General features: G+C 36.7%; 1 protein-coding gene across 3 annotated transcripts in view; it reads right to left on the minus strand.

The window, feature by feature from the left end:
• The window catches only part of LOC149534939 (putative histone-arginine methyltransferase CARM1), a 305,777-nt gene that overhangs the window by 152,275 nt on the left and 128,500 nt on the right, over window positions 1-25,002 (minus strand). For all 3 annotated transcript variants that reach the window (XR_016356983.1, XM_089804488.1, XM_089804487.1), the window contains exon 11: window positions 8,469-8,546. Coding sequence is in view for 2 of the 3 variants with exons in the window: in XM_089804488.1 (XP_089660614.1) it covers window positions 8,469-8,546 (78 nt within the window). In the remaining variant the exon portion in view is untranslated. The remainder of the gene's footprint in view (window positions 1-8,468; window positions 8,547-25,002) is intronic.

The following is a 25,002-nucleotide window of genomic DNA, read 5'->3' on the forward strand; positions in this document are numbered from 1 at the left end:
GCAAGATCTTCAATACTAAGCAGGGGAAGAATGAAACTGTCCGCGTCTACGCCAAGAGATTAAAAGACTTGATAAACAAAATGGAAAATAAGCCAGCAAACGGACTTCAAAAAAGATGGTTTGTGGAAGGTCTACGCCCAAAGTTGCGGAAGAAAATGAAAATCGTGCCGCCATCGTCATACACAGAAGCTTATAACAGAGCATTGAACTTGGAAAGCGAGCAAAAGACGAAGAAGAAGAAGCAGACTAGCTCCTCTAATTCTGATGACGACGAGCCTTCCGGAGAAGATAGCAGCAACAATGAAGGCAGTAGCAAGAAGGTTCGCGCCCTACAGAAGGACATGATCCGCATGATGAAGGAGTTTTAAAATATGCAGAAGGAGACAAAGAGCAGTGAGCTATGGTGCACAGAGTGTAAAACCGACGGTCATACTAAAGGATCCTGTCCAAAGAACCAATTCTGTGACATTTGTCAGAGCATTAGTCATTCGACAAAGGAATGCCCCTTTAACATGAAAACCAGAGGATCTCCGCCAGTGCTTCTTACACAGGCAGCTTCCACGTCAGGAGGGAACGGAAATGCAAACATTGATGGTGCCACTCCGGGTGGGTACAGGAATAATAACAGAGGGCAAAATAACAACAATGCGTACAATAACAATAATAATGGCAACCGAAGCTGAATCCAGTATGATGAAAACGGACGGCCAATTATGCAATGCTGAACATGCAATTTGTGGGGTCATTTTGCGCGGGAATGTACAATGGCAAACACACCGAAATTATTATGCAGATGGTGCAGACCGGGCGACCATGAAGATGCTACGTGCCCAAAGTCTGGAGTAAATTTGATCACTATCGGCACAGATGAAAAGGAGGTTTTGGCAATTACACGGAGGCAAGCGAAGGTGTACCCGGACCCGGTGGAAGAAAGGAGAAAACTGGGGGAAGCGCAAGCGAAAATTGAGAAGGCATCGTCTGCGAAGACATCTCAGTTAAAAGACATCACCGGCACCTTGGCAAGGAACTACACAGAACAAAACATCGTACAGCAGATCTTACAAACGGAGGTACCGGTCAAGATAAGTGACCTTCTCACAATGCCCCAGTTATGGACGGCCATTTTGAATCATAAACTGTTTTCGAAAGCAATGGAGGACACAAGAAGGGACAGTAAGGAAGTGACGACAACAGACCCAATGATGCTAGAACTCACATCTGGACGGCATCCGGCGGTTGTCAAGATGGGGATCTCGAACATGTTCTCTTAGACACAATAGTCGACGGAGGCTCTGGCGTAAATGTCTTACCGGAGGAGACCTAGAAGAAGTTGGGAAAGCCGACATTGTGGCCACCTACATTCCAGTTGCTCACGGCAGACCAGCACAGGATCAAACTGTTGGGAAACCTTAAGGGCACAACCAGTAACTATTGGAACGCAACCATTTTTATTGGACTTCGTGGTCATTCCATTGAAAAGAAAAAGATATGATGCTATTATGGGATGTAATTGATTGGTGCAAGCAAAAGTAAAACATGATTGGAAACGTAATAGCCTATCAATGGAGCGTAGAAGCAAAAGATTCATAATTGACCTACACACAAATGGTAGGTGAGGAGGTAGCATCGTCAGATTCAAAAGATGAAGGCGAAAGTGACGAAAAAGGAAAGAGGAGTATGGAACCGAATGAAGGGAGTATTGACACTAGGAGGATTGAACGACGATGACCTAGACTCGGTGAATGGCCTTCTCCACTGGCAGATAGAAGACTACGTATTGTTTCCGAGTTGTAATATGTTAAGGGTTGATGAAGGTGAGAAAACAGAGAAAAATAAATGTCCGGAAGAAGACAGAGAAGCAGAAGAAGAAAAGGCGGTTACGGCTGAAGTTGAGAACATACAGTCCAAACCCAGAAAAAAGAAAGATCCCATCGTTCGATACACTGTGAACGGACCGTACAGAAAGAAAAGAATGCATTGCACCATAAAATTAGTTGAAGGGTATCGACAGCAAGGAAATAATCTAGATGTGTGACGATCGTAGGCACAGTGGGCGATGGAGGTGACACAGAACAAAAGTAAGGCGTGGCATGACAAACATCTCAAATTCAACGGGTTTCCGCCAAGGCAGTTGGTACTCAAGTACTACGATTGGAATGAAATCAAAAGGGAAAAGTTTAAGGCCAGATGGGTTGGACCATATCAGATCTGGGAGGTCGGCGACAATGGAGCGATAAAGTTAGAGACGTTGGACAGGCAAGAGGTACCTCACGCAGTGAACGGATCCAAATTGAAATAATACGGTGCCAGGAAGACTCTGTCGCTGTCGCAGAATGGCTAGCTAACTCCTCGTCATTGCAAAATGGCGACGCCTAAAGGTAAAATTGAGGTGTTGTTCTTTTTTCAGAAGAAAAAAAAATTTGAGTGTTGCGGGCACCTATCCGCGGGAGGTTGCTCGCTCCGCAGGCAACTGACTGCGGGCAATTGTCCACGGGCACCTATCCATGGAAGGTTGCTCCGCGGGCATCTGTCCGCGGGCAACTGACCGCGGGCACTTGTCCGCAGAAGGTTGCTCCACGGGCATCTGTCCGCGGGCACCTGTCCGCGAGAGTTGCTCCACGAGCAACGATCTACGGGCACTTGTCTGCGAGAGTTGCTCTACAAGCAACTGTCTACGGAAGTATGCTCCGTGGGCGCGGCACTGCGCACTAAGTTGCTGTCCCCAGTGATTTTTTGACCTCAGTTTTCCATTTCGAAGAAACATACACTGAAGGAAACTGTCGTAGGATTGCTGTAAGCTTCAGCAGGCTCTGCAAATCTTTGGATTTCCAGCTTATACGTGACCTCAGCGTCTACATATTCCTTCAATTTCTTGTAGTAGAAGGCATAAGCTTCATCTCCTTCCGCGCAGTTTGGAGGTCAGATAGTCTAATCTGAGTGGAGCTTTTTGTTGTGCCGAAAACACATATTTGAGCTGGAGCAAGGGAAGCAAAAACGCCTGGGAGAGCGTGTTTGAGCTGGAGATTCGAAGTGCCGAGAGTGAGAAAGGTGTGTGGAGGACTGAAAAATTTCAGTTGGAGGCGTCCGAGGATTGGAATACAAGTCAAGGAAAGAGGTGTGTGTGTAAGCCTGGAAGCCGCATGAGAAGTGGAGGAGCTAAATTTAAAAAAAAAAAAAACGACGACAGATTCAAATTGTTCGGAATAGGTAGCAGATGATGTCAAAGGGAAGGGGAAGCATCAGTGGTTGCCAGAAAGAGTATCAGATCAGAAGAAAATGACGGAAATAGTGTGTTCCATGGGGATATCAGTCGTGGGAAGTGTGACCAGTTGAGAAGACTTCAAGCTGTTGTAGGCATGGGGTGTCTGTGTACCAGAGGCACTGCGAGTAGGTGTTGGCCGAAAGGCTGTCTTAGTGGACGCGTAGAGAGCTCAGGAGGAGCTGATCATCTAGTTGGAGGCAGTGTAGCGACACTTGGCTCAGGGTACCGAGGAGTTGAAAACAGAGAAAGCAGCACAGGTGGCTATCAAAGTCAGCTTGACTAAGGAGGCAGTATTGTGTTAGCAGAGGCTACAGGCACAGGATGAAGGTGAAAGTGATGTGTCAAAAGCAGATTTATCTTGTTGTAATCAGTCCGTTAATGTATTTTGTTTGTTAATTTGTCTCAAATATTTTGTAATTGTCGTCCGGAGACGCCTTTTTCTCTTGGGGGGGATGATGTCGATAAATATTGTGTAGCCGACGGGTTGATGTCGTCGGTAGAAACTATGTCAGCCGACTTGATTGTTGTCGATGTTTTTGTATTCTATAGCCGACGTTGTCGGTAAAGATTTTGTAGCCGACAGGTAAATAGTTTGTAGCGGACATAATGTTTGTGGCCGACGAACTCCTTCAGGAAGGTTCAGCGGATAGTATTTATACCCCGTCTAGGATCATTGTAAATCATCTTATCTTATCACCAGTTATGTAATCTGTTGGCATATGCGAATAACCTAAGGAGTTCTGTTGTTTGTGTTCATTATCTATGTGCATTTCTTAATTAACCTATGCAGTAAAAAGCCTCCTATGCAAGCGCTCTGTCTCACTAACTACACTGTGATAGGAAACCGAATTACAACTGCCCACCACAAGATCACTCATTGCATGTGCACCATCGACCTTGCACAACTTTGCATCCGAGATACAACTAATATGTACCTCAAAAGAAATGGAAGCCCTCACAAGATCAATATACCCACATGTCTCAGCTTCCATCTCGAAGGATATATCCTGTAAACACTAATTCTGGGACCCATCCAAAACCTCCTAAGAGTCATCAGCTGATACCTGGCAAGGGATATCATACCCAGTAAAACTCATAGCCTTAACTGTTGACACCTAATACTACACACATGACTCAACGTCAAGTTGTGAATCAATAACACTAGAGCATGAACCCACAACTACTGACTCTGCTGTAATATACAAATCACCAACATCATAATTGGGTGACTCCATATGTGCATTCATCCCACCTAAGGAAGCAGTTGCCTCCTATACTGGAGCAACACTATGATAACTCACATACAAATCTCCAATATTAATCTCATCCTGAAGAGAACCAGAAGTGTTAGTAGTAACATCTGCATCAACTGTCTGTGCACTAGCTGCAACAACTCTGGAAGCCTCAACCTGATTAAACTCAATGCCGCTATCTACCAAGGGTACTGACACGTAGTAACAACTGCATCAACTGTTTGTGCACTAGCTGCAACAACTCTGGAAGCCTCAACCTGATTAAAGTCAATGCCGCTATCTACCAAGGGTACTGACACATCTATTGATATCTATGAAATGAGTGCATCATCAACACTGCAGATGGGGCTAGCAGGTGTCGTACTAAATATAGGTACATCAGCATCATGGACACCTATAGGGTAAAACTCAAGCTTCCTTCCCTGCAACCTTGATAAAGGCAAAAATCATATACCTCGCTGCCCTCTCAACTGTCACAGGATCTGACAAGATCTCCGCCAACCTCTATTGATGAAGCTTCAATTTCTTCAAACTCTACTGCATGGCATTCATTTTTATGCTAACTTCCTCATTTCTCCACTATCTTCTACAACTGTCAATCCTATATACGTCCATAGCTGGAAAAAATAAAGTTGGTCACTCTAGAAATCAGATCTAAAAATCTTCAAAGTCAGCACTGAACAAAATAAAAACAGAGTCCAATTCCTGAACACTGGTAGGAAACCGCTCTGATAACACTGTAAAAACCCTCAACCAACTATATCCTTAACAAACATCAATTTGCTTTTGCTAATCAACAGTTTGATATTTTGTCGAATATTTGGCAGGCAAATTATTATCACTCAATAAATAATGTTTTAGATTCACAGCTAGCAACTCACAATTTTAATTGATTAAGTCTTTATCAATTTGGACAAATGAACACCACTAAACAATTCAGAAGTAATTCTATAATTGATGGCAATGCTACGAATACCCAATTTAAAAATTGACTTCTGGAAATTTACAAGAATGCAATAATGAACTTAAAAATTGACTTCTAATAGATGAAATGTAGATTGCAGCTCTCAAGAAATAATCCAATTTACTCACAAGGTCAGAAATACACGATCCTCACTTATAATCACAGGGGCTCTAAAACCTAATTGTTGCCCTCCAATAGTTGATTGCAACCTTCCACAAAGTCTAAAATCACTGTCAAATACAGAGACAAGAGCCACAGTACATTCCTCTTTAACCACACCAAACAACAGACAATAATGGCGTTCCAAATCACAAATTCTCCAGCCACAATGAAATTCCCAAGTACAATACATAACAATCGGGAAATACTATAATTTAATTAAGACAATTCTCAAAATTAATTCACAATACCTCAGCGGTGAATTACCAGGCACTTCTTAATTCCAAACCCTTGTACTTCAGCAAGGGCAAAGAAATCGGCAAACTCAAAAACTCTTCGCAGGGAACAAAAGAAAATAATCAATCGGATACTTTACTCATCAAATGGGCTGATATTCATAATCTCCAAATGGCACAAAGTTTCCCAAATGAACATCACTTAAGAAGCTTCCCACACACAACATTAAAACATAATAAAGTACCATTATAAACTAATTTATTAATTGCTTTTGGCTCCAAAAATGACCTTTTCCACCACAACTTCAAATTCGAACATGTAAAGTCACTGTTTCTTCTTCCCATGATTTAAAACTTTTCACCCCAGTTCCAACAAGCTATGATACTGAGGTGACCAACCAAAAACAGTAACAAAAATAGAAACCTCAGCGTATTTAGATGAATAATAATAATAATTCACCCGTGTTGCAAAAACAACTGAAGAAGCATCAGAATCAAAATCTGACAACACCAAAGTGATCCTGATGTTGAAAGATGATGAATAAACCTAACGGGGTGACTTACTATTGATAAACGCTCCCTCCAAGAATCTTGAAGCCCAAACTAGAAGCCCAAAATAAAAATTGAGAGCATCCTCCAACTCCTCTAACTCAACTTAGCTCATCGGAGTCAACAGATTGACTTACTATAAATAGAAAGTCCCTCAAATGGAGCCAAAACACACCATAGGCTGCTAGAAAGCCTACAAGGCTACAACCACACAACTAAGACCCTCAAATCCTATTGTCAGCTCATGAGGGTCGTGATGGTGAACTGACTTAGCCAACTGCAAGAACCTACTAAAAATGGGGACATTACATTAACCATGGAATAGATGTAGAGTATGCTAAAAAGACATAGCATTGCTGATGTAGGCCTGAAACTAAGCTTACTGATGCTGATACACCAGGTTAAGCACATGAAACCTCAAGCATCCTTATAGAGCATTTTATTTTCAATAAATTTATATCACTAAAATTTAGAAATAAAAACCTATCAAAATACATTAAATATTTCCACTTTACGAAACATATGGAAAGAAGTCGGCTTATTTTGGAGATAGTGCAAGCATAACTATTAACAACTTAAGTAAATCAAAAGTAGATAAAAATTTGAATATGGTCTACTGTGTGTCCAATAAAAATCCTCAGGGCGGGGTAATAGTGACAGGAAATGTTCAGCAATGGCAAATATTTTCCCAAAGTTTGGGGATTGTAGGGATATAACTATTTAAAAAACTTAAAATATAGCAGAAATTAAAACAAAATGTCACCTTTGCAATCACAATCCTCCCATTACAAGTTTTCAGGTGCTTTGAGTATTTTCTTCTGTCTTTAAAAGTTACCTTTTCTTATTTTATGCACTTAAAAGAAACAGGTTGTCCAGTACTGGAAAAAGAGATGTTCCCTCCAAGTCCTTGGGATGTTACCTAGACTCCCATACATGTGTCAAAAAAGACCAGTGAAGTTTCTTTTATATCACAGCATTACCCATTTCATTTTATATATATAATATGGACATGCGTAACCCAAGGAAAATAAATAACAACAAAAGGCCAAACCCTAACCTCCAATGTAGTACCGACATTATAATATAATGTAGATATGTGACCAGTTCTTATCAGACCTCATTAACAATACGGTGCCAGCCTAAGCCATACAATACATTTAGAAAAGAATCTGAGACTTTAAGCTGACGAATTTAGACATGTTGCCATCTGAGAGCAATACAACAGGAAGGAGAATATATATATTTATATATTTCTTTGTAATGCTTCAGTACAGAGGACTACTCTTCCGATTTTTTACAATGATTTTGCACAGATAGGTAGATAAAACATCCCCTGGAATAATTAATAAATCAATATAAATGTTCTATCAGAAACTTCCTTCAAGGAGCCCTTTACTATATGAAAAAGATGATTGTAACAAGGTCAAAAATTCCTTGGATACATGCTTTCTCAAAATCAGAAATAAGGATCTACTCTCCCTTGGCATCAAAGTAAATTCAGTTTACAAAAAAACATCATTGTTAGCTGCAACCCAGGATGTTCAATTTTCTGTAGCCAATATACACACATATGCCAATAGCAATCATCATATAGCCATTCAATGGAAGTTTTGTCTTCCAAATGATTAAAAAAAACCTTCAATCAACTTTTAGACATCTACTTATTTAAAGGAGCAAATGTGATTAAACACCCATCAACGTTACATGAAAATCAACTGCATGGTTAGAGAAGATTTTTCTGTAAAATGTCCCTATGAATAAAAATAAATGAGACTCAAAGAAGTCAAAAACCTTGGCAGATGATGCAAAACAAGCAACACGAAGAATAGAGGCAACTTCTTAGAAGAAGTCCAGCATAATTGACAAACAAATTAAGCCATTACCAATAATATTGCCAGTAATTATTTAAATACAAATATCCAAATTTATAAATGTGGCTCAACTTTATAAAAAGGCAAGCACTCTACAATTTTCATTGATTATATTTCTCTTCAAGGAGAATAGCTTTATGATATTGAATGTTTCCTTTGGAAATGCATATTTACCGTGATCTTAGTGAAGTCTATTGTATGATATATAGCTGGAGCAATAAGCATTCTTGGATCAAAAGCATCCACTACAGGCTGTACATTCAAACATAAGGTCAATGTCATTCATAAATTTAGAAATAAAAATTTGAATTTAAACATTATTAAAAACAAAGAAATCACTTGCTGCTTAGTAATAGAGAAGTCACTGCATACTTCACTGTTTAGAAGCATTTTTTTTCATCCAATTATCCATGGAAACTAAATATCGAGTCTTATTTTTAGTTTACATGCCTAAAATTTATTATCTGTCCCTACAACCAGTGCTTCTTTGAGTTTCAGGGCACGAGGACATGTGAACAGAGAGTCATACATAATTGCAAGGGGAAACATTTGCAGGATGGTAAAATACTTCATTATTTTGGTGGCGGCAGTGGTTCTAATTCGAATGCATGCTTAAACATATATATTGTCAAGTCCCTGACGTGAGGAATACTTAAATAGACATCATTTATCAGAAAATCATCTTACTTACAAAACATTGTGAATTTTTATAAATTTTGATTGAGGAAATTGATGTCAAGATAATAATTCTGCATAGGAATGAGTTCTCATGCTGCCATAATAGGTAGGAGCATGTTTATCAAAAGAGATATTGCAGTTTGTTCTCCAAAACCAATATAACATGCAAATTTCAGATAAAATTATACAGAGTGATTTGTCCTCTGAAGAAGTACGATCAAAAAATATGATAGGAAACTAATACAATGACCAATTCATTAAAAGTATATATCAAAAAGCAGCAGTGTGTTTAGTAATTGTCTTCCCAAAGGTGGCAAGCTGTTAAAGTGAGAATTAATCAGTATTAACAAAGGTGTGACTTAGAGAAGAGATTTCATTTGTGTAACTGGAGGGATGCATTAATTTGAAGGGAAATGAGCACGGAAAGAACATGGCTCTTCAAATACAAGGGAGTCGTATATGTATTGAAGGCATTCAAATAAGATCACCAAACCAACTAGATCAGACTAACAGCTATCTTGCTCAGGTACATAGAATATGAATATAATATATATAAATCAGTATAAGTATCAGTCCTTATATTAGGCAGCATAATGGATTCTATTTATAATTTCTTGATTGTGAATTATGGTATTATAATGTGATCTTCTATTTGAATATTTGCAATAATGTGTAGCTTTTCATTTAAGCAGCACTGAAATATTTGAAGAATCATTTTCTAATGTTTCAGATCCAACATAATGATAAATAATAGGTCTCGCAATTATTTCTAGAATCTTATACCTCTTACAAAATGTAAGGGCTTTGATATCATGTAATCTATGTTGGCTCTCACAATCAGTCGTAGAACCTGATGGAACTCAATTTTTCGCAAAACTTAGGGTCTCCATTTAAGCAATAACGCTGGAGATTTGATGAAGCCTTGTCATTGATTCTTGTTAAGATGCTAAAGCACAATGAGGAATTTATCATAGAGTATATGATTGTGTATGTGATGGATCATATTAGAACCAATCAACTTCATTGTCTCATCTTAGTCAGCTGAACCTTGAGATTCAAAAAAGGAATATATGCTGCATCCTAACAAGGATGCCAGGAATTCATATCTCACTTTCTAATCATTAAGAAGACTATGCATTTCAAGCGCAACATTAAATATCTCCTGCATTGATATGAATCAAACTCTGAAATGCATGGCTCATAGTCATACTTCAGAAGACAATATTGTGAATGTTTCATGTGTCACAACTTGATAATTGAGAGTCCAGACAAAGAGACATGCAGTTGGATGCAACCATGAAATCATATTGAGAAGATTGCTTTCAAAAGAGTTAAGTACACATATCAACTAGAAGAATTTGCAGATCTGACAAGCAGAATATGAACAAGTATGGGATGTTTTCATTAGGACTGGCTGTATGTGAAGCCAGTGGATAGTAGTAAGAATGTTCAAGCTTTGACACAGATATTTAACAGGCAACTAAGAATAGTTCCATGAAGAATGAATAAACTTTATAGATGATGATTCAGCTCATTTATGATCTCTCAAGATTACTTAAACTGCAACAGATCTATTTCAGAATAAGTGCTTCCTTTATCCAGAGAAAGATACGATGGTGACTGTAATATGACTTGTACAGATTCAACTATGAGTCTGTTCTTTTCAGCATAGTGTAAAAGGGTGGGGCATCATCCAGAAAGAAAAACTAACACTGGATATGGCAATGGCATCTAAACGCAAAGCAACATGCATTGCTGCTCGAATAAAAAATACATGAATGATATAGTCCAATGAAGTAAACAGGGATACATCTCGAAGTACCTTATAGGGGCAGTGGTATTACACAAAAAAATGGAACGATTAAAGCAAATAGGAGTACTGAAGACATTTCCAAAAGTTATTTTTTGTAAAAAGAAATTAACTTGACAGCAATTAACATGATGAATGCAAATCAGAGGGCCGTGTGGTATATTTAGCATGCTCAGAAATATATAATTGATGGGAAGCTGCTATTGTTGTCAAAATGTTATTAGATAGTGAGAAATTCATCATTGACATTACATCAATATGTACAGGATTGGTAGAATGTGTCTTGCCAACATCATTACTATCATTAATATCAGACCAAGAGTGTTGAAATGAATGGAAAGCTTTGGATAAGTTATACATCAGTTTATGAAGTAATAGCATCTTAGAAAGGAAATAATTAAAGTTATGATATGTAAAGTTTCTACAAATTCTGTAATAAATCAGACTTAGTTATACCTTCTTCCTATACTTGCAAAGTATAATCTTCAATGTTCAGACTTGAGTGAATTAATAAGTATAATTCTGGAGATGTTTTATTATCTGCGAAATGTCTTCAGGGCAGTGTTGATCAAGGAGCAAACTTCTAATAATTGTGTGTCCTTAACCTTTGACCACACCCTACATAAGTATAGAACCAACGGCCATGTCCTTACAAAGGACATGTTTCTTCCAAAGTCGGCTTTGACTCATCTACTTAAACCAGCGACTTTCCAAGCAAAAAAATAATTTAGTACCTAAACTAACAAAAGAGATTAGTTAGATTTAAAACTAGTTTGTTCAAGATAGGCGCCGATAACTATTAAGAGGATAAGACAATTTAAATAATGACTTCAGAAAGGATTAATGCAAGAACAAATCAGTACGATCTGCAATCAAATCAGTATGATTTAAAGTTATAGGATTAACACTCCCTCTTAACTTGATAATCATATTGAGAGATATCATATCTAGCAACATCAAGATGAACAAGCAAGAATTGATACTCTATCTATTTGAATCTTCTTAGCATGTGGTATCATTAAAGTTTTGAACACATGATACAATGTCATATTACTAAACCTATAATATGACATATCACTAATACTAGTGATAAGAGTATTGCAAAGAATACAATATATAGGATAAATCAAGAGAATAATTAAACTCTTCATTTATCCAAGTTGTGACTCATAAGAACTGGTATTCCTATATCACAACATGATCCTGAGTTAAGATCTATCAGAACACAGGATAAACTCCGGAGAATAATAAAATTCTTCCTTTATCCAAATTGTGACTTATAGACATAACAATGTTTATATCACAATGTGATCTTGAACTCGTCTAGATCTTACAATATATCTCTACTGTCTAGCACATTATCTAAGAGATTGTCATCTCTCATAATGTCTTTTATACAAGTGTTCATTATCTCAGTGATTGTCACCTCTAAAATAATGTATACAAATGGTGGAGCCCATAACAGTCAATAGCCTAACAATAAAATTATTTTATTAATAATTTAAAGAATACAAATGAATTACAATTCAACCATACCAAGTCTTTTCCTCAAGTGATCTATCTTCACTCGAAAGAGAGGTTTCATGAAAACATCTGTTATCTAATCTGCAGTGCAAATGTATTCTAATTTTATAGTATTCATGTCTACCATATCTTTTACATAATGGTAAGGAATTTTGATATGTTTAGACCTATCATAAAAAACTGGATTCAAAGAATGCTTGATTGAACTCTGATTATCACAATAAATAATCATAGGATTCATGGCCTTACCAAATAATCCCACAAGTAACTTTCTAAGCCAAATTGCTTCTCGATAGGCCATCGCTGCTGCAATGATTTTCGCTTCTGTGGAACTTTGTACTACTGAAGACTGCTTTCTGCATATCCATGATATCATCACTGAGCCTAAACTGAAACAACATCTTGAAATGTTTTTCCTATAACACTTCTAGCCCAATCTAAGTCTGTGTATCCATGTAGATACAATTCAGCCTTCTCATACTTGAGCCCAAGGTTAAGCATTGTGCCTTGTAAGTATCTCAAGATGCGTTTGACGACAACCAGGTGAATCTCCTTTGGCTCACACATAAACTGAGTTAATGCATTGACAGTATAGCAAATGTCAAGTGTTGTATTTACCAAGTACATAAGGGACCCAATCATCTCTCTGTAGAGAGTAGAATCTATGGAAGGTGATTCTGGTGCCGCTTCCTTAAGTTTATGTAAATTAGTCTCCATGGGAGAAGACATAGGCCTGTAGTTGCACATTCCAAATCTCTTCAAGATGTCTAATATATACTTTCCTTGATTGGGTATGATGTTGTCAGAATTCTGCCATACTTCCAGTCCTAGAAAGTCATGAAGGAGTCCTAAATCTTTCATCTCAAATTCTCTGATTAGATCTTGCTTGCAATGACCTATGAGATGATCATCACATGTTATTAGTAAATCATCAACATACAGTATCAAGATTACCATATCATCTTTATCCCTTTTATAATATAGATTTGGATCAGCTTCATTCTTAGAGAATCCTAAGCCAATGAGATACTTATCAATTTGTTCATAACATGCCCTTAGAGCCTGTTTAAGCCCATAGAGAGCTTTCTTGAGCCTGCAAACAAAAAAGTTTGGGTTATAAGTTTCAAATCCTTCAGGTTGCTCCAAATATACCTCTTACGTAATCATTCCATTAAAAAATGTTGTTTTTGCATCCATCTAATCTACTTTCCATCCCTTCGATGTTGCAATAGCTAGGACTGCTCTTACAGAGGTCTATGTGGCAACAAGAGAAAAAGTTTCTTCATAATCAATCCCCTCTTTTTGAAAGAACACCCTGGCTACGAATCTAGCTTTATATCCGTCAGCAGCATGCTTGATTTTAAATATCAACTTGGAAGAAACAACAAATTTTCCTTTAAGTCTTAGAACAATTTCCCAAATATCATTCTTCATAATGGATTGGTATTCTTTTGTCATTGCATCCTTCCAAGTTGTATGTTTAATAGCATTTGAAACATTAGTTGTATCTGATTTCAATAAATCATTCATTTTTGTTGCATAACAAGAAAATCTTTTTGGTCTTTTGCTTTCTCTAAATGTTCCAAATGGTGTAGCGAAGTCTTGTGCTTCCTCTACCGTCTTAATGGCTCAAAGTGGTCTTTTCTTAGAATTTTTGTTTCTTCAAGATTGAGTTTTGAATTTCATCTTCAATTTCTTCAATGTTCTCACTCTAAGACTCAAATTTCGTATTTCCTTCAGAACTATGTAAGGGAGAAGGTTCTTCAGAACTTAAAGCTCTTTTGAAAACTAAGAGGGTTGTTCAGAACTTAAAGCTCTTTTGAAAACTAAGTCTTCTTCAAAAATTACATCCCTACTAAGTTCAATATTTTTCTGACCATGTATGAAAATCCTACATGCTTTAGATGTTTCACTATATCCAACAAAAATACCTTTCCTCCTGGAGAGTTCTAGTTTAGTTCTCTTTTCTTTTGGAACATGTATAAATACTGGACACCCAAAAATCTTAAAATGACTTATATTAGGTTTGACCTTAGTAAAGACTTCCTCAGGAGTTTTATCTCTAAGGTAAAAGTGAGGACTTCTACTTTGAATATAAATAGCAATACAAGAGGCTTCTTCCCAAAGATAATATTCTAGATTTTGATCAAATATCATAGCTCTCACAGCTTCTATAATTGTCCTATTCTTCCTCTCTCCTACCCCGTTTTGTTGTGGGTTATAAGGAACGGAATACTCCTTAATTCATGTTTCTTTACAAAACTCTTTAAACAAATCTTAGGAATATTCCCCTCCATTATCAATCCTAAGAGTTTTAATTTTATGTCCTGATAAATTTTCAGTTAAGGTTTTAAATTCTTTAAATTTCTTAAAGATTTCTTCTGATTCTTTACATTTTAAGAAGTAAATCCAAGTTTTCCTAGAGAAGTTATCTATAAAAAGTATATAGTACCAAAATCCTCCAAGAGAAGGAACAGACACAGGTCCACATAAATCTGAGTGGATTAATTCCAAAACATTGTTAGTTTTTCTAATGCTATCATGAAATGGACTTTTGGTGTTCTTACCCAGAGCGCATCCTTTGCATATGCTTGAATGATCTTTATTTAACTTAGGTAAAGCAATAAACATCTTCTCCATGGTAGATAAGGTTTTAAAATTTAGATGTCTTAATCTTTTGTGGCATAATTTGCTTATATCAGCAGCTTCATGAATTAAGGCTTGAATGTGTCGACTAGGTTCTGAATTTAATTCATACAAGTGCCCCTTTCTTTGACCAATCAAATTTTCTTTCTTAAATGAGTTGTTCTTAGCCGGAATGATTACTTTATCATCCATGAATCATTATGCACATCACCTTCAAGTGTTGTAACCGAGATTAGATTCCTTTTTATTCCTGGTACATAGAGTACTCCTTTGAGAAGAAGAGAACTACTCGACTTTAGTTCCAAGGTGCAATTTTGAATTCCTTTGACTAATGTGTTGAATTATCACCGATAGTGACTTCACCATTAATTTTTTCTGATATAGAGTCTAGTGCTTCTTTGTATCTTGTAACATGTCAAGATGATCCACTATCAATCACCCATACCTTACTTGAGACTTCATTTGATAGTGCCGAATATAATACACGATTCTTAGGATCATAGTTATCTTCTTTCCTAGTAATGTTTGTATAGTTCACTTGTTGTTTAGAATTCTCAGGGCAATTAGATCTGTAGTGTCCAAACTTTTTGCATCTAAAGCATTTTATTTTGGATAGAGCTTTCTTAGGTTTGTCATTCTTTTGATTACCCTTTTTCTTCTTGAAGTGGTTCTTCTTGCCTTCATAGGAATTTGTGTTAAGAACATGAAGTTCTTCCTGAAGACAACCTCCCTTAAGTCTATTGAAGTCAAGAAGATTCTCTCTGGCACTTACATCTTGTGCAAATGTTTCCCATGAATTTGATAATCCATCTATAGCCATCAGTGTTAGTTCCATGTCATTAATGATGGTTCCTATGCTTGCAAGTTCATCTCTTAGACTGGCAACCCTTAGGATGTAAGAATTCATCAATTCTCCCTTCTATATTTGTCTATGATTTAGTTGTCTTTTTAGTGTGAGAACTCTAGTTGCATTGTTAACCTCATATGTATTTAACAATGCATTCATCATATCAAATGTTGTTTGATGTTTCGTTAGCATGGGTACTATTTCATTTTTCACTCCATCTAATATGATTTGTATGGCTTTCCTATTTTTCTTTACTCCAGATAGTTTTATGAGGTTCAACAGCAGGTTGTCTGGATGCTGGATCAACAAATTGTTTTACATCATTTTCTTCAAGAATCATCTTGATTCTGAATTTCCAAGCATCAAAGTGTTCTTTCTTATCAAACATTTCCTCGGATCTAATTGTGTATGCCATTGAAGATAGGAGAATGATGCTAGATATATATTGTCTAATTATTTAATTTGCAAAGCCTAAGTTTGACCACTAGAGCTTTCATACCATGTAAAGTTTCTACAAATTCTGTAATAAATCAGACTTAGTTTATACCTTCTTCTTATACTTGCAGAGTATGATCTTCAATGTTCAGACTTGAGCGAATTAATAAGTATAATTTTAGAAATGTTCTATTATCTGTGAATAGTCTTGAGGGCAGTGTTGATCAAGGAGCAGACTTCTAATAATTGTGCGTCCTTAAACTTCAACCACTCCCTACATAAGTATAGAACCAAGGGGAATGTCCTTACAAAGGACATGTCCCTTCCAAAGTTGGCTTTGACTAATCTCCTAAAATCAACGACCTTCCAAGCAATTAAATAGGTTAGTACCTAAACTAACCAAGGAGATTAGTTAGTTCTAAAACTAGTTTGTTTAAGATAGGCACTGATACCTATTAAGAGGATAAGTTAATTTAAATAATGACTTCAGAAAGGATTAATGCAAGAACAGATCCATATGATCTGTAATCAGATCAGTATGATTTAAAGTTATGGAATTAACATTCTAGGCAACAACCTTAGTGATTTCCTGGTTGAAATAAGCATCAAGTGACAACGGCAGAAACAATGTTAGATTTTCAGGGGATGAATAATGTCCTTGCTCCACTCTGTTATGTTTTCATAACAGACCCAGATTCTGAAGGAGAAGTTTGTTAGATTAAAGATTTTCTTTTGCAAATGGCATGGTCCGCGATGATGAGGGTCAATCACTATTAGTTGAATGTTCAGGTTCATAGAAGAGGACTCCATGGTAACATTATCCATGATACCCCTATGTTGTCATGAAATCAACCTGATACAAATTAATGCGAATATCCAAGTCAGAATCACATTGAAATGGTAGTCAAAAATGCATAGAGATGAAACGTTGAGTCTCAGAAGCATTGGAAAAGCATAGATATATTCCGGAAGAAACTACAGGGCTTCGTGAGCTATCTTTCCCCAATCAATATCTTACTATTAGTATCTAATGTTATTGCGTATTTGTTGCAGCTTGGAAGAGCCGCATTCAGACTTAAGAGTTTGAATACTGCAAGCACCTAATGAATGCTTTTTTGAAGCCAGATTGATTGAATCAGCATCTATGCATCCATATAATAGAGGAAGAAATTTGAACCCAATAAATCCCCAACACTACCTGCACCATGCAATGACGTGCCCATTTTTATACCAGTATTCCAAAGACATGAGAATGGTCACAAAATGTCTGGAGCATGGAAAATATATGTTGTGAGCCTATTACATATACCGGGATGATACCTAACGATAGAAGAAATATCCCCGTAACCCTATACATATGTTTAAAATAAACTAATGTCCCATTGGTATAAAATCACATATGGTAAAGCATCTCAATTAGTTATTAGTTTTGAAAGGATGAGTTGCTTTGTGAAGAGATGAACGCCTCTTCTTCATTTATAAATATGAGAAGTGAAAACAAAATATATATATAATTCAAATTCACATACAATTTTCTTACAAATTTTACATACCAAAACAATACATGCACATTTGATATATTTTGTTTTTCTATTAGCGAAGATTGAATGATTGAGCAAAGCTCGTGGATGTTGGATTATTGAATAAATTTTTATGTGATTCTGGAGTCAAACTACATTGGATGGATCATCTATAAGGAGTGTCTCCAGGGTAATTTTCATTTCCGGCATTATCAGTAAGAAATGTTTATTTTATTTTATTTGCATGAAGATTTAGAGTTGAAATATTATATAGTTTCATCCTTTATAATTATTTTTAAAATCCTATAAATAATTTATATGATATATAAGTGGACAAGATCAATAATAGCATTTTAAAATCGAGCATCATAGATATTGAGAAATATTTCGTTGTTTCTGAATCTATGTCTAGTTTGTCTCTGAACCATAGGATTTAAAATACATTCTAGACTATTTTAAAATTGTGTCCATATATTTGATATGTCGCATCTTGATTACTAAATTGTTTATAATTGATGTGTGTAGAATTCTATAATGTTGTAATTGAACTTATAATACTGACTCTATCACCCTTCGCACTGGTCTTTATATTATTCATAGTTCATAATCCACATGTTGGCAATTATTCCATATCTTTCCTTTTAAAAAATTTTATATATATTTACTTCTTTTAATCCATACTTATTCTTATTTAAAAATATTCATTTATTCATTTATTCATTTTTTATTCTTAGTTCACAATTTGCAAGTTTATAGTTTTCTACAATTCCTGCCATTTAAGGAAACTTTCATCCCAATTCTAATCAATCTACTTTAAGTATATTGGATCTAAGTTGTTGCCCAAGATAAGGTACACCTACCTTGGTTTTGCAAAGCCAAAAGCGCAAAGGATTCAGATCGAATTGATCAATCCTGTCAAGTTGGCCATAACCGGTTGGATATCCCAGCATCAAGCTGGCAAGACTCGTAGGATTCCAATCTACAGTTTTGGGAACCAAATTGTTTTTGAATGTGTCCACTCTGTCTACCCAACCTTCGGAGTTAAAGCACAATCTCGACTAATTTAGAATTGTGCATATATATTTGATCTATCACCTCTTGGTTATTAAATTGTTTATAGTTTATGTTCATAGAACATTATAAAGTTGTACATTATAATTCTCCTTGTAGTTGACTCTGTTGCACAAATAAGCTAAAGCACTCGTCTTTTTATCACTAAAGTATTGGATTTATATTTCAAGTGAAAAAATCTATAACTTTCTTCTTACAAACCTCAAATCCATTGTTAAAAAACCTTATACAAAACATTCATTTGAAACTATCACATAACTCCATATTAATCAAGTTCAAAGACCTTGCCATCCGAATAACTCCACAGCTTAAATTCACTATAGAAAAGTGTTCAACCAAGCAATCAACATTTGAGGTGAAGGTCTACCTGCCAGCGTGTAGCATACCCTAAAGTGCAAGGGAATCAAGGTGATTCTCGTTCGTTGGCCAAAGCTGATTGTGGGATCCTATAGGAGAATTGGAAGGAGCTTGGATTTCCAATCTGTGGATTTGCGAACCAACAAATTGGTGACTCTGCTAGGCAAAGTTGCTCACAATAAGTATTGTGAAGTTACCCAGACTTTCAGATTTCGCAGATCAGAAATCAGTTGTATCAATTTGTTTGGAAGCGGACTCTGCTAGAAGGAAGAACCCAGCAGATCAATACAAATCAATACATTCCTCAAAAGAGGTGGTAACTCTATGCAATAAAATTTCAGTTGGTGGCTCTGCTGGGAAAAACTCGTTAGGAAACGATTTGATTATTTACTATGGAGAATATTTATTATGAACAGGAAGGGGATCTAAGTTACACCATGGAGGAAACACGCATACACCCTTTAGATGCATTTTTCAATTTTGAAAGATATGAAGGCAAATCTGCAACACATTTGATTATAAGGATGATGAATATTTTTCAGAAAGTACCTTTAGACATCATGCCTCCACGCATGGAATTCATAACAAAAGTTTCATGACATAGGAACCTTGCCAAATGACCTAGATTTCAAGCTTCTCTTTCAAATATTAAAAGAGGATGAAAGTTTAGGTTCTATATCTCCTTCGGATGCATTTTTTATCTTAGAAAAACAAGTAGAAGAATCTGCAGTACAATTCTTCATGAAAATGTTTAATGCCTATCAAGAAATTCCTTCAGAATGCAAACGTCCATCCTCTAATCATCTCAAAAGAATGCGAGAACTAGGTATCTTATACGAGCATCAGTTTCTTTTATCTTTCTAAAACTCATGGATAATGAATTGGTTGCAGAGGACAATACATGCAGGACTGAAGTTACATGAGTCAAATGATGTTTCAGACTGGAATGGAGAAGAAATCTACAATGTGAGGGGAAATTCGATTATGATGACATTTGCATGACAACAATTGATAGCAAAAGTAGAAATACAGAGGATGACTCTCTTAGTGTGGAAAAATTTCAGCCTTGTTAGATCTGGAATATCAGGAACATGTTGATGGAAATTGTCCAAATTTTTTCTCAATTCACCATAGTAAGCAAGTTGATGGATTAGTACATTCTCAAGGGCTATGGATAAAGGAGATGGCAATTCACAGGAATCATACAGCGAAGATGAAATAGAATTGCATACGGTGTATGAACATAAGAAAGTTTCAGGAGATAATATCAATGAAGATATTAGTCTTGTTGATGAAACATTTGATGAATCAAATGAAAGCTCTCATGAAGACATGCCTGAATTCTCTATAACCCTGAATCCATTGTTTGAAGAGGTAGTAGATGAAGATGTGTATGAGTCCACTATGTTCTCAAATCCATTGTTTGAAGAGGATTTTCTATACAATCAAGTCTATCAGCATCATAACCAAGATAGCAGGCCTAATGAAGTTTATGAAACTCTTTAAATGCATTCAGAAGGTGAGATGTCTTTCAGTTCGTCCTATGAGCAAGAGTTGTGTAATGAGATGGAATTAGCCAAGCATTATGAGGACATCCAAGTGGAAGAACTTAATCTAGTTATTTGTAGGGCTGATCAAATGCGTAGGGATGTTCCATTCAGCAAGGACCACAATGCAATTGATGATTTCTCAGAGGCTAAACATAAGGCATATACCAAAATTTGGATTGATGACGTAGCAACAGTAAGCATTATTAATAATGATGATACACCTAATGCAGGTTTGAAAAATAGGCGGCAAACCAAGGAGATGATACAAAGGCACATCTCATGTGACGGTTGTCTTTTGAAACTTGCTAATAAATCAGATTGTACTAAGGAACGATGTGATATCATATGCAGGAGACCCGAAGTGTTCCATGGCCAGAATCGGGTATTTGATAGAGGGAAGAATCAATGTTCACTTTTGGGGGGGTTTGACACCACCCAATTTCACCTTGCATGATGTTAAGCATGGATGCTCAGTCTGCTTCTCTAGAGTTAGCTGGAGTCTCATTATGTCTACAAGGGGCATATGTCCCCAAAAAGAACCGCTGATGGAGCCCTATTTTCTGGGAAAACTCAGGGCCTCCATTTCTGATGTTGAAGACTGCAGAGAAGGCAATCATTGATGTCAAATATCTATAAAGTAGCAAATCATCACTTACTAAGTGAGTTATCTACATTTTAAAGTAATCAATATCCATATTGTACAAAGACTTCACAAACCATCAGACTAAGAAGGTATCTGCAATTGAGTCTGTGGTATAATCTAAAAGACAAAAAACTAAAGCAATCATGATACAACCACAATTTACAAAGACCATTGAAAATAGACTTGAATCTCCTGCACTGAGAAGACAGGGGACATGTTGACACATGATATTGCAAATGGCTTCAAAGTGTTTCAAAAAGCCTGATGATGGTAGCATTGCTCAACTATGCAATAAGTTGCTTGCATTAGAAAATACAAACTCTGAGGGGTGAGCTACAGGAGTTAGAAAATCATGCATCCAATCTTCGGTGTATGTTTGAATGTATCCAATCTGGTGAACTAAAAACTCATATAGCAGATTGAGATGTCTCTGACTAAATTGATGGCTTCTCTAAACAAACGTACTTCTTCTGATACATAGGATCCAAGAAAAGATGTATGGTCAACCTTTTGAATTATAGAACCCACTGCTAGAGCCTAAATATCTGCATGTTTGCTGGAACCAAGCCATGAAGACTTGATGGAATATATAAACGGAGAGAATGAAATGTTCCCACCAGACATTGTTCAAAGGACCAAAACAAAGAGATTAATAACAACATTAAATGGACTCCAAGTTATTGTTGAGAAGGCAAAGATTAATTAGTTTAATACTCCATTGGAGAGATGCATACATTGAATCTGACAGGGCTAAAGGAGATGTTATATGGGGCTGGAGATACACATATAAGACAGGCAACAGAGTAATTATAGTCTCTGTTCGATAGCATGAAAATATGTGGCATCGAGCATAGTAAATAACTATTTGCCAATCTCTGTCAGAAGAAACCACCAATGGTACAAAACTTGTCTGAAAATAGGATCTTAAGTATCGAAGATATGTCCATCAAAACTATATGGCAACAGTGAAAGGAATTTGAAAGGAAAGAATCGATAACAAAGTAACACAAACCAGCGGATAAAATATATTAGTCCATAGATATATACGCAGAAACATAAATCTGGCGTCAATGCCAAGTATTTAAAGGAAACGATGAGCCTAACTATGATAAACCAAAAACACCCAAGAGGTTATCCACAGATAAACAAGTGGTTCTTGCCTTCCAGGATATGTTGGAGAATGTTACTCGAGATATGGTGAAAGACAGCCCGAACATTTCCAAGTCAATTCAAATTATGCAATCAAGTTATAATATATTTTAAAATCCTGGTCAATCCCAAGAGGCCAGATATCGCCCAGGATCAAGACTATAATAAGACATGGGAAGATACTATTGCCTTGACAGAGTTTGCAGAGATAGTGAGGAATATGAATCAACAGTTTTTAGAGGACCCGAGTGATGGACGGTAGCATTGATATCATAATATTAACAAGAATGTACAAATAAGTGAAAATAACAAAGAAAACAATATCACGTGTCATTGGGTGTTCAAAAGAATTGGTCAGCTACTCCACATCATATAGTATGGAGGTGCGATTTCAAGTAAGAAGCTTCAAAAGCGGCAAGAGAAATCTATAGGGACTCCACATCAAAAGTGACTTTATGCACCCAGTGATGCTGCCATGACTACACAGTCGTCGTAGTGTTGCTTTATCAAACGTTGTCAGATAAGTGGCCGAGGTCATCTATGGCATTTTAAACTCTAACATTGCAGATATTGTGAAATATTTAATGGTTACTGTATCTGTGTCCAGTCTGTCTCCTAGACCTCAGGAGTTAAAGTGCGATCTGGACTAGTTTAGAATTTCGTATATATATTTGATCCATCGCATCTTGATTATTAAACTATTTATAGTATATGTGCATAGAACATTACAGAATTGTACCTTATAATCTTTATTGTAGTTTGCTCTGTTGCCCAAATAAGTTAAAGCATTGGTCTTTTTATTATTTAAGTATTGGATTTATATTTGAAGTCAGAAAATCTATAACTTCCTTCTTACAAACCTCAAATCCATTCTTAAAAAACCTTATACAAAACATTCATTTCAAACTATCACATAACTCCATATTAATCAAGTTCAAAGACCTTGTCAGCCGAAGAATTACAAAGCTTAAATTCGCTATAGAAAAGTGCTGAACTAAACAATCAATGTTTGAGGTGAAGGTCAACCTGCTTGAGTGTAGTGCAGCCTAAAGTGCAGGGGAATCAAGGTGATTCTTGTTCGTTGGCCACAATTGATGGGATCCTATCACAGAATTGGCAAGCACTTGGATTTCGAATCTATGATTTTGGGAACACTAGGCTCTATGATGTAGCAGAAAATCCTTAGAGCTTTTCATGACTCACCTATGATAGGACTTCAGGGCTACTTTAAGACTTATATGTAGGTGAGGGATTGGTTTGCTTGGAAAGGACTCAAGATGGATGTGATTTAGCATATTATGGAGGGTGTAATTTGCCAGCAAAATAAACATGAACACCCCTATCCTTGTGGGTGATTGCAGCCTTTACCCATTGCCGAACAGAAGCAAAACAACATTGAATGCATTTTATCACAGGCTTACCCAAGGTGCAGGGTAGAGATTGTATTTACGTAGTGGCGGATCGATTAGCCCAATTTGCTCACTTCATAGCTATTCAATCCACCCACACAATGGTCCAAGTGGCTAGAATTTTCTTTAGGGAGATTTTCAAATTACATGGGTTACCACAAACCATTGTTTGTGATGGTGATAGCATATTCATGAGCTCGTTCTCGCAAGAACTTTTCAGATTATTTGGCACAAAACTCACCCCAAGCAATAAATATCATACACAAACTGATGGTCAAACAGAGGTAGTGAATAAATGGCTAGAAGGTTATTTACGCAATTATGTTGCTAGACAACAAAAGGGGTGGGTGAAGTGGTTACACATTGGTGAATATTGTTATAACACAACGCACTGCATGTGCATACAGATGACACCTTTCATGGCCCTCTACGGTTATGATGAACCAAATTTCTTACACTTGCTCTTCAGTGACAGCAAAACACCCAAATCGAAGGTATTGTTACAAGAAACCCAAGACATCATGAAATCACTCGGGGACAATATGCGAAAAGCTCAAAACCAGAAAAAGCAGTATGCACATCAGCAAAGGGTAGAGCATTCTTTTGATGTGGGAGACATGGTGTATCTCGTGTTACAACTCTATAGGCAATCCTCTCTTAAGAGGAGCAGAGCGGAGAAGCTGAAGCCACGTTGTTATGGTCCCTTTAAGGTGATCAAGCAGGTTGGAGAAGTGACTTATGAGTTGGAATTACTAGCGGGCAGTAAGGTACATAATGTATTCCATTTGTCTCGACTCAAATAGGCAATTGGGCAGAATGTGATTCCTTTAGCAGAGTTTCACCCACTCGATGATGAAGTAAAACGTATATTAATTCTCGAGGCTATTTTAGACAAAGAGGGAATGGATGTTTTGCAAAAGAAACATCAGGGAATATTTAGTGCGATGGAGAAATATACCCCATGAGGATGCAAAATGGGAGTCGGAGGAGTTGTTGCAGCAATTAGAACCGAACCCACTTGAGGACAAGCAAATTCAATGGGGGCGGACTGTAATGTCCCCAACCTAAG

The sequence above is a fragment of the Cupressus sempervirens genome, chromosome 10 (genome assembly GCF_028749045.1).
Source record: "Cupressus sempervirens isolate cs-2001-9-10 chromosome 10, ASM2874904v1, whole genome shotgun sequence".
In the NCBI taxonomy this organism is placed as follows: Eukaryota; Viridiplantae; Streptophyta; class Pinopsida; order Cupressales; family Cupressaceae; genus Cupressus; species Cupressus sempervirens.